General features: G+C 38.4%; 1 protein-coding gene across 1 annotated transcript in view; it reads right to left on the minus strand.

Moving 5' to 3' along the window:
- The window catches only part of LOC109935635 (palmitoyltransferase ZDHHC8B-like), a 12,775-nt gene extending 1,640 nt beyond the window's left edge, over positions 1 to 11,135 (minus strand). The window contains exons 1-5 of the mRNA XM_048611755.1: positions 10,972 to 11,135; positions 9,895 to 10,067; positions 4,662 to 4,764; positions 4,317 to 4,408; positions 2,127 to 2,259 (exon numbers count right to left, since the gene is read on the minus strand). Coding sequence (XP_048467712.1) covers positions 2,127 to 2,259; positions 4,317 to 4,408; positions 4,662 to 4,764; positions 9,895 to 10,067; positions 10,972 to 11,049 — 579 coding nt within the window. The 5' untranslated portion in view covers positions 11,050 to 11,135. The remainder of the gene's footprint in view (positions 1 to 2,126; positions 2,260 to 4,316; positions 4,409 to 4,661; positions 4,765 to 9,894; positions 10,068 to 10,971) is intronic.
- Positions 11,136 to 11,828: the final 693 nt, after the last annotated feature.

Below are 11,828 nucleotides of genomic sequence, written 5' to 3' on the forward strand. Positions count from 1 at the left end.
AAATTAACAAGAAGAATACACGAACACCAATTGGCTACAAAAAGACACAGCCAATACTCACTCATCTCTATCCACGTGGACAAGGAGAACCACCAATTTGATTGGGACAACACCAAGATCCTGGGACAAGCAAAGCAGAGACAGGCACAGGAGTTCCTAGAAGGCTGATATTCCACTAAGAAAGCCATCAACAAACAGAGCTCGACCCCATATACACTCCATTGCGAAGGAAAACCGGAAGTGAGGTAATCCAGCTCAACAGACTCCAGAGTTTAAAAACCAGGCGGGTAAACACGACTGCGCTTCATCAGAGGCTGCACTGATGATGTTACCCATCAGGGTAATGAAACGTCTGCAGAACACAACAAACCAGCTCGGCGAGCCAACCGACCACAGTATTACACACAGTCATTTCATAGAGCCCAGGCAATGCAGAAAAAGGCTATTTGGCCCACCAAGTATGCACCAACCCTCTGAGGAGCATCCCACCCAGAGTCTGACCCCTACCCTATCCCCATAACCCCGCATTTACCATGGTTAATCCATCCAACCTGCACTCTTTTGGACTGAGAGGGGGAACCAGAGGACCTGGTGGAAAGCCATGCAGACAGGGAGAAAATGCAAACTCCACACACACCATCTCCCAAGGCTGGAACCGAACCGGAGTCTTTGGCACTGGGAGGTAGCAGTGCTAACCGTTGAGCAACTGTGCCATGCCCCACAGTAGTATATTTGGTAGTAAAGAACTTGAATACTACTTTTAAAAAGACAGTCAAAATTTTTTGTTTTGCACTCATCAGGACAAAAAGACGATGTAAGAACAGAAACGGGCATTCAGTCTACTGAGTCTGCTCTGCCATACGAGATCATGGATGATCTAATAATCCAGAACTCCACCTTCCTGCCTTTTCACCATAAGCCTTGACATTCTTACTGATAAATCTGTCTCTCTCACACTTGAATGTACTTAATGAGCCAGGCTGGACAGCTCTCTGCTGTAAAGAATTCCACAGTTGCACCACCCGCTGAGGAGAAACTCCTCATCTGTCTTAAATATACAACCCCTTATTCTGAGATTACGCCCTATAGTCCTAGACTCTCCCACCTGGCGAAACAACCTTGGTCCATCTCCGAGTCCCCTAAGAGTCTTGCATGCATGAATGAGGTCACCTCTCATCATTCTAAAATTCTAATGAGTACAGGCCCAGCCTACTTAACTTTTCTGCTACACAGTCACCCCCATATCTGGCATCAGCCTACAGAATCTTCTCTAGACTGCCTGCAAAGTCAGTATGTAATTCCTTCGATATGGGGCTGAAACCTTACATTTGGGGGTCAAAAACTTCACAGTATTCTAGTTGTGGTCTGGCCAATGCCTTATATAGGATGTTTCAAAAGAATAAAAAGTCAACGGAAAAGTCCACATTCATATGTCATAGGAGGAGAGTGTGGTTGGTTGGCAAGTTGACTGTGATTGGTAGAGGTATTGCCATGGAAAATGTACCCATCAATGCTGACTGACAGTTAACAGCCAGATTTTGTACTAGGTTAAAAAGAAGAAAATAAGGGGTCTTCCACTTCCGGTGGAGAGGAGGAGAAGTGCTTTCTCGCAGACTTGGGAGTCTTTGGAACTCTCTTCCCCGGAGACTGGTTGAGACAGGGTCACTGAACATTTGTAAGTCAGAAGTTGATAAGATTATTGAATTGAGGTTTTTCTCTCCTTGAACTTGCATTTTTTGCAACATATCCTGACGAGTGCAAGTAGAAAATTTTTGCCAAAAAATGTTTTTTCAACAATACACAATATCTACTAATAAATCCTGGAACTTCAGCCTGTACACCAGTAAGTGTGATGGTCTCTGTCAGGCAAGGTTCTAAGTAAGGTAATTCAGAGCTAAACACAACACTTAACACTTTTGTGGACAAGGGATGTCAGGCAGTCAACTTAATGATTTGCAAAGGTACTAAAGATTTACTTGGCCCGAGATTCATAAGGTTTTGCATTCAAATAGATACCCATAAAACCATAAGCTATAAGAGCAGAATTAGGTATTTGGCCCATCGAGGGGAATGGATACAATACTAAAAGAATTTGAAATATTAAAACACACAATTTGACTCCTTACCTTGGTCCTTTTCAGATTGTCTTGAATTCCATTGTCATTTATCTTGACTGCAATTTGTCTTTCAGACAATGGAAGTCTGACAAAAGGGGATTTTATTGTTACCAACTCTTTCTTTTTAAAGTCGACCACATACCTGGGAACAGGAATCAAAAACCATCAAAATTAAAGAAAGTTCACAGGTAACTATTCCCCAACATACTTAACAAGATTTAGTATACCATGAGGTCTGATCTGACTGTCCTTGGTGTATCACGCAGTTTGATCATAAAACTCAGTGATTCATTGTTGCCCATTAGTATAGAAGTATAAACCTTACTAAAAACTAGGCTTACTGTCAATTATAAATATATTATAAATTTTATGACCACGGTGATATATAGTTTTCATTCAGCCAACCTTTTTCCAACCTCATTCAACTTATTTTTCAAAGAAAACCTCATTGGAATCACGCAATGTAAAGAAAGAAGTAATTAGGTATCCCTGGCTGTAATAACTCAGCAAGCCCGACTGGAGAGGAACACCATTGGGTGGGTGTTGAACACCAAAACAACGCTGCTATTTGTGGCATACAAAGGGTAGCCCCAGCCCAGGACAGAGAATTCTGCAGACCCATCCCAGGGTCTGCTTTTATAGATAGCTTAAAAGTCAACCTGTTCAGACATGCTGTTACACAACTTTGGAGCAGGTGAGACTTGAACCCAAGCCTCCTGGCTCAGGGTAGGGACACTACCACTTCACCTAAGAGCCCTCAGGGTCTGCTTTGTATACTTTTTTTCTTTTCTGAATAAGGTCTGCTTTATTTGATTTTTTTTAAACGTACTTATTTTCCAATCAACTTCTTCAGAGATGCTCTGCAGCAGCTTGTGCTTGAGCCTGGGTCTCCAGTTCAGAGGTTGAGACACTACCACTGCACCACAAGAGCCCTCAAGGTCTGTACTGTTTTCCCTTTACTGCACAGGGTCTGCTTTTTCTTCTTTTTTTTAAACTAAGGTTTTTTTTTTGTTAGGATCTGCCTTATTATTTTTTCCTAGGGCCTGCTGTAATTTCTTTATTCTTAGGGTCTGCCATTATTTTCCTTTTGTCTTAGGGTCTGCTTTTTTTTTCCATTTTTCTAATTACCCAGAAATGCTATTTTGCACAACTGAGTGACTTTCCCATAAAAATCACCATGATTTTTCTTCTACCCACTTTTTTCTACCACCAGTAATCATCCGTGCTGCCAATTAAATATTTACATGCGAGGCCTATTAAGGGCAGTGCAAACCATCAAAAAAGTGAGGGGGAAGTAGAGAGAAGGGGAAGGGACCAAATCAAAACTGGGTTTGCTTTTTCAAAAAAAAACAAAACTTTAATCTGTTCTCCAGCAGAAATGGTCAGTTTCAGTTTCAGAATAAGAAACTTGATTTAAGTCATCCTGTTGCACACTGGCTTATAGGCTTTACAGAATTTCAATTATTTGAGAACAGTATGGTAAAATTAGCAAAGGAAAACATTTGGGAATGCTCATTTTTTAAAATGAGTATTACAGGAACAATGCCAAAACTTATAATTACTTTTAAAAGAAGTTAAATTATATGGAATAGCGAGTAACAATTGGTGAGAACAAAACAGAGTTATACTGTTCATAAAAGCACAAAAGAAAAATAGTTAAGCAAACAAAGTTATTGATAAAGGATAAGTCAATAAAACTCAGTTTACAGAGAGTTTCATTTTTACATTATTATATACAAAAGGCAGTATTTTGTGAATTGTCATGTAGGAGGAATGAGAGAAATGTATTGAAAATTGTCTGTCTGCTGGCATTAATAAAGGCAAAAGACACTAACCTGTTGGTCCCAAACCAGCCATCTTCATGCAAGGTTAAATGGCACCTTTAAACTTTGTTTTAGCGACATCACACATATTGTATGTTTTATAAATGAGACAAACTTTAACATTCAACAGGCCTAATGAAAACTTTACACTAAAACATGTCTGAACTTTTATTTTATTCCATACAAACTACTGTCTTGAATTTAGTTGTGTTTCTTCTCCTGCACCACAAAAGTACTGTTCCAAATTGAATCAGTTTTAAATTTACAGGAAAGAAATCCTGATTTGAACTTAAAATTCACATCTCACGATAAATGTGGCTGGTTGTCAGATTCATTTTTTTGATTTAGGAATGACAAATTTAAAAGATAGACTTACCTTGGAGCTAAAGGGCTACAAAGTACGTATTCCACATTACCACAGCATCCTCGGGTGAATGGATTTACACCACCTCGAAATTTACCAGTTACCTATAATACAAGATGCTGATTTAGTATACAAACCAGTTCAGTCCTCCTTGGTCCAAGTGGAAATGATAAAGATATATATTAAAAAAAATTAGCAGGAACTGAATGTCAATTTGTAAACCTTTAACTTGAGTGTACCAGTGACTGAAGTCAGGCAGTAAAATTACAGTAGAAACTGGATGAGAGAACATTGATGTTTTGATGCATTCTTCTCATACATCCAAAGTTACAATTCAGTGTTGATTGGTTAACTTACTTGCTCATTTGTTGTCCGTCCCCTGGCGACTAAAACCATATGAAATCCTGTAAGACCTACAACAGGAATGAAGAAAAGACCTGCTATACACATAACAGCCATGCTATTTACTTCAGTCAAGGAAAAATCACATTCAACAGGAGTAAAGGTTAATTTATCATACACAAATTAATCACAGTACATACAAATTTAATCTTTTTAACCTCTTCGAACCAGTGGCTGTCAGCAAAAGTTGCATAACAAACTTCCCCAATAATTTCAATCCAATGCATCTGTTTGCTATTTCCTACAAAACCATTTCACTCTTCATATAGAAGAATTGCTCCAAAGTGAGAAGCAACTTAAAATTCACATTCTCCTGCTTATTGGTCTTATTTGTATATGAAATATGAATGTACAAATGAAGTGCAGGAGTAGGCCATTTGATCCCTTTAGTCTGCTCCGTCATTCAATAAGATCATGTTTAATCTGATTGCGACCTCAACTCCATATTCATGCCTAACCCAATAATTTTGACTTCCTGATTAGTCTTATCTACCTGTATTTCAAAAAGTGACCCTGCCTCCACTGCTCTCTAAGGAAAATAGATTCAAACACTCATGACTAGGAGAAAAAGCACTTCTCATCTTAATCTGAAACAGCAGGGTGCTTGTTTCTTCCTTTCGACCAAGTACTGAACTACTCAATGCGGATAATTAGTTTCCATGTATTTTTTTTTAAGAATGCTTCTATTAAGTTTTATTTTAATATCTAATTCTCCTCTATCCCTTCTGTGTGCTAGGAACCCTATACAACCCTCCAACTCCTACTGTTTATTTCTTGTTTATCAACTTAATTGTCAGTATGATATTTGATTGAGATAATCACATTCATTCCCTGTTCTTGCCTCATCTTCACACCAACACTCATTTGACTGTGAAAGTGAGAAACCAGCAATGAGATACATCGCTAATTTTTTTTTCCCTTCCCCATTGCTCAAGAGCTCTGTAATCTTTGACGGAGATCATTTACATAAAAACACTACACATCAACTTGAACTTTCCAAATTATACAAAATGATGTGAAAGCAAAAGAAGAAATTCCATTGTCCAACTTTACAAGAAAAGCATGAACTTTCAGTTATAAGCACATTTTTAACTCAGGACATCGTAGATTTTTCACATCCAACGTAAGAAACAAGTAGCGAATTTGTGCACAGCAAGATCTTAAATGAAATGAGATAATTATCAGATAACCTGTTTGAGATAGACGGATAAATATTGAGCAGTATACCAGAGACATTTCTTTGAAATAAAGGCACGGGTTACTTTTTTTATTTAAAATCTACCTGCAGGGGCAGAATGTTCAATGTGTCATCTGAAAAATGACATCTCCCACATTGCAGGACTCCCTTAACATTAATGTTTGCTAAGCTATGAGAAAGTTTATGACTTTGCAGCAATCAGGAACCGATGGCAGAAAGAACAAGTAGGCCAGGCACAAGCTTCTTTTTTGTGTGACCATGCATCAATCTCAACACAGAGTTGTGCAGTGCAACAAGCTGGCTATATGTTGCTAATAAAACTAGCTCAGCACAGCACTAAAATATCAGCCTGCATAACGTGTTCATGTCTCAGAATGAGGCTTGAAGGGTATGGGCTTCAGACTTAGACACAAAGGTGCTCACACTGAGCCAATTCCGTTAGCTTTTTGTTGAGACTATATATACGCACACCTTGTTATCATAGAATTTTTTTGAAAAAATAAAAAAAAGTTTAACATGAGAATTAAAATTACCTTTTATCATTTTCCACATTCTTCCCTTCTCCTATTGTCATGCCTTACCTGCAATGGAGATTTCAATTTATCTTCACTACACTTTTTTTTGGGGGGTGGAGTTAGCTTTGTTGGTTAGATGGCAGCATTTAGTTCAAAATAATACCAACTGCACAGTTTTAGTTCCTGCGTAGTAGACTGCATTTACTGCCTTAGCCTGCTCCTGAAAGCACAAGGCAATGGCAAGCCACCACTGACATAAAATAGCTCAGGATACATCATCTGACAATAAGCCAAGAAACTGCATTTGGGCAAAGCATACATGATATAGCCATTTAGTACCTTTTATACTTCTGGTGTCTTTGGTCGCCTTTTCTCAAAGTCAACACTACAGTGTATCTTCAAGCTTCCAGGATTGAAAATTGTCTGTGCCTCAGCCTGAATGATATTGATCAAGTGCAACCTGAACACTGTTGAGGTTTAGCACCAAAATCCCATGACTTTCGTGAAATTAACAGAACAGTTCACCATCCTCTTCATTTTGTTTGATGCCAGTCCACTGACTTGGCACACAAGTTCCAATACCTCCATACCTCTTTCAACCTCATTACTAACAGCTAACTGTTCCATATTGTTCACATGTAAAACGTTATGAATTTTTTCAGAAGATTGGCTCCTGGAGGGTTGCTCGTGGCAAAATAGAATTCTAACGTAACATCAAGATGCAACAACAGGACAAACATCAATAGAAATTAGAAATACTGACAACAAAGTGATACACGGTAATTGGCACCAGACGTCAGCTGAAGGTGAAGAAATTAGTTGTATGACATAGTGTGCTAATGAGAGAACTTCAAAGTCATGCACGAAAATTGGAAAGATGTGCATTTATACAGCAACTTCTGTAACTTCTGGATATCCCAAAGCACTTTACAGCAAATGCAGTATTGCACAATTCCTACAAGAATTTTTAAACAGTCAAACAAAAATAATTTGTAAGTGGAAGGCAAGTGAACATTTGAACAGAAACAATAACCGCACAACCCACATTTGGCATTTTAATGAAATTAAGTGAAAAGTACAAACACAAAGATAATGTCATAGAAAGGTAATGGATGCACACTTGGTAACCAAAACAGGAAACCCTACCTTCCTTTGGACGTGTCAGCTATGGCTCAGTTGTGTGCTCAATTTCCATTCATCCATTACTATTCTGAAGAGAAGAGAGAAGAAAAAAAAAAGAGAAGGCGGCATTGGTGGTTCAGTGGTCAGCACTGCTGCCTCACAGCACCAGGGATCTAGTTTTGACTCCAGCCTTGGGTGACTGGTTGTGTGGAGTCTGCACGTTCTCCCAGTGTCTGTGCAGATCTCTGCTGGGTTTTCCAGTTTCCTCCCAAAGACGTGCAGGTTAGGTGGAGTGGCCATGCTAAATTACCCCATAATGTCCAGGGATGTCCAGGCTAGGTGGATTAGCCATGGTAAATGCAGAGTTATGAAAAGCAGGGTGGGGGAGGGTGGTCATGGTGGTGGTTGCTCTTCAGAAGGTCAGTGCAGACTCTATGGACAGAATGGCCTCTTTCTGCACTGTAGGGATTCTATGACTGTAGTTATCCCTGGTGTCCTAGCCAAAAATTGTTCTTCATGCAACATTCCAAAAATCAGAGTAGCTGGTAATTATCACAATGCTGTGTATTTTGGGGGTGGGGAGAATTGCTCATGCAAATCACCTGCCAGGTTTTCTGTATTACAGCTGTGCCCACAATTCAAAAATACCTCAGACTGTAAAGCACTTCAGGAAATAATAAGTCATGGAATGTGTTCGAGAAATGTAAGATTGTCTTCTTTTTTCTATTCATAGGGCAAAATATCTTACAACAACATGGGAGTAAGCATGTGTACATGTAAAATGCAATCTTTTGCATTTTATTGACAAATATCTCACTTCTACTCATTTTTATTCTCACTTTCATCTGTGGTAATTGTATAGGTGAAATCTGCTTACATCATAATCTAGTGCATTAAATCCAATTACAGAATATCTTATCATATATTTTCAATGTCTCAAAGCACTTTACACAAAGAATTACTGTGGAATACAATGCCTCTTATTATTTAGGTAAAATAATACTTGGTTGTATGCCTTTCTTCTTTCACACTCAATGCTTCCTTACCTCAAAGCTCAGTTCATTCAATTCTTTATCTATAATGAACAGCTCAATAGATATTTTTTAGACCCATTTTACACGTCTTGCAAAATAACGTACTGTCTTGCACGCATGCACACTGTAGAAGCCAGGTCCATCTTCCAATAGATCAGATTGATGGACAGGGGACCCCAAGTTAAGAATAACTCCAAGGCTACTGAACATTCTGATTCATTGTGATGCTGTAACAAGTTAAAGATGGTCAATAATTAACATGTGCACCCTAAGGCCAAATGGAATTCTGGTCAAGAGGGTGAACAGTGTACATGCAGTAAGGAGAAATGGCAAGAATAAGCTCCTTAAAACTCAAATCATTGCTATGCTCTATACAAAATAATACATCCTTCAAAAGGGCCATTCTTTGCCAAATTGCTCCAAGTTAAAATCACTACTCAAAAATTGTGCAAGAATTTGTATTTTGTAAACTTCTTATTTTGAATCAAAACAAACAAGGGTAGTTCACCAGAAAATGCTGATTAATATTTTGTTAATTTCAAAGAAGGTCATAAGACCATAAGTAGTAGGAACGGCGGCAGGCAGTTCAGCTCCTTGAGCCTGCTCTGCCATTCAGTAGGATCATGGCTGAACACCATGAGAAACACAGTCTACAGTCAATTGAATTTCATGAAAGATTATTTCAGAAATTTCCCTTAGAATGTTTTCAAGTTGGTTTAATATTAACTTTGCAATATTTTTAGTCAAGTATGAAAACTTGGTCTGTAGCTGTCAGTAATATCAAGCAAATCTGAAAATCTTTACTTTTTAGGTGTTTTTTAAATTAGTAAAAGAAAAGTCACCAAAGTCCCACTGGACCATCTCTCATTAGAGTGAGACATTTGGTGGTGGTTTAAGCAGAGAGTCATCACACCTCAGGTGAAGACAAAAGGTTGAGAAGGAGAGTCCTTCATGGTCACCTTAGCCAATGCGGGAATTGAACCACACTGTTGGCATCATGCTGCATTGCAAACCAGCCATCCAGCCAACTATGCTAACTGACCTCCCAAGAACAACTAAACGTTTAAGACATCTTTTATGACGCTCTACTTGGACTGAGTTTTTCTTCACCTGTCCAGATATCTTCTTTCTGCTTGGGGTCACATTTTGTCTAATGCAACTTTGGATGTTTTAGAATGTTAAAGACACTATATAAATACAACTGGTGTTCACCTACCCACTTGATGAGTGGAGAATACACTTTGTGTTCTCAAATTTAAAACAGGCGTTTCAACAGCTTCTCAATAAAAGGACCACATAGCAATGCAGCAAAAGGATACGTGATGGCAGTGTGTGGAGCAGCAAGCTCTTCAATATGTTTTAATACATAAATCAGTCCAAAACTAAAAACACCAATCATGTGTGTACTAAGGGAGAGGAGGAAGAGGAAGAAGTAGCGGTAGTTTCTTCGCCCGATACAATTGTTCACCCATGGACAATGATGATCAAAATCCTAAAGTAAAAGAATGAACCAAAACAAAAATGTAAGACAATTTTTAAAAAAAAATCTTTTAAGCAGTCAAAATTTAAAAGGAACCAACAGCAGAATTGCAACACAAATCACTTCAGCAGCACAGGTACAGCATCCACTTAACCAACATTGACTGTGCCCCTACACCGTTATACATTCACAAAAGCATTGTCTGACAATTTATTTGGCCATGATGTTAAGCAGTACCTTTAAGAACTCCTCAGATTGCTCAAAAGTCACTACAAAACTACCGAGATGAGCTGAGTTATTAGACATTCAACAAGATGTTTCCTATTCCAAATGCTGTTCTTCTCCCCAGTTTCAACAAAATGCAGTTTGAGAGGGGTGTCCACATCTGACACAATTTGCAAGCTTTGTCTTAATTATTCTATTTGTATTCCACTAGACCATATATATATATTAAGATGAGCTTTGATACAATGAAAAATATTAGGTGAAGCTCTGGATTTGTCAGCTGCACAGACTAGAAAAGCCCCAGGGTTAATTCCAGTCTGTGCTGAAAGAGCTGATCAAAACCAGGATGGTAATAGGAACAGGACAATTAGCGTTAGTAATAGATGACTCTGGGCGCACGTGTGGATCCACAAAATATTGCTCCAGCTCTAAGCACTACACGGAGATCCCCACTGCAAGTGGGCCTTCAATCCGGGCAATTTCAGGCTCAATTGTAATGACAAAATAAGATCACTGATGCTCATTATCAAGATTCACACACAGTAATCATTGTTTGGGAAAGTTAATAGAGAGATTGCAGCATTCATCATATCTGAAATTTCTTCAGGAAGTAGGTGGCAAAATGCAAGCAAAATAGAACGCCAGTTTGTCTTCACATCAGCAACAAGTTCTTAACAGCAGCATCTCTTACCTCAACACAATTGTCACACACACTACAATGAGAGCATCGTGGTGGCCGATAAAAATGACACGTTGCACACCATTTCATCCGTACTTGGATTCCTTTGATTTCCACATTCTTATAGAGTGGAGCTCGAAAGTCATCATCTTTATCCTCATCTTCATTAGCTGAAAGAAATAAGGTACTTCATAAAAACAGAAACCATGATAAAATTTGAAATTACACAGTTTTTTATTTTGGAATGACAACTCAACTATGCCAAAAAGACATGGGCTGTTACAAATGTGGCTTGAATCTTTAGTTCAACCAAATATTTTTTCAGCCCTTAGCATTGATAAGCCACCTAGGCATGATAATTCACTTAGAATAGTGAACCAAAGTGAAAAATTCTTATTTTTAAAGTGATGAATTATTTCAAAAGACTTTCAGACTCAAACAGTTGACTCTAATTGTTGTTACTGCGTCTAATTCCTATGTTGTTTCTTTTAAACAAGGGATTACAGTTTTTCTCTGACCTTACTAAAGTTAAAAAGTCCTATTTTCTATTTTTGATTTCTATCTTGAACACCCATCTTAAGCTCACCTCAGGCAATGTGATCACATTTCTTTCTGCTGCAGCTCACAACTCTTTCAACAAAATTTTTGTTGCTGAGAGATGAACATTTCCTACTTAAGTCTGGTCAAAGTGCCAAATTAGTTTCAGTCTTCCACGTGATTCTGGTTCTAAATAATTTTCAACTGTCTTCATCTTAGTTCTTCCCGCATTCACTCAAACCACATTGGGCATGTGCATCAGTCAAGGCTGAGCAGCTTTATTAAAAGAGACAGTCCAAATAGAACAAAGTCACAATTTCAAGCAGTGTCAC

Source organism: Rhincodon typus, chromosome 24 (genome assembly GCF_021869965.1).
Source record: "Rhincodon typus isolate 14 chromosome 24, sRhiTyp1.1, whole genome shotgun sequence".
Lineage (NCBI taxonomy): Eukaryota > Metazoa > Chordata > Chondrichthyes > Orectolobiformes > Rhincodontidae > Rhincodon > Rhincodon typus.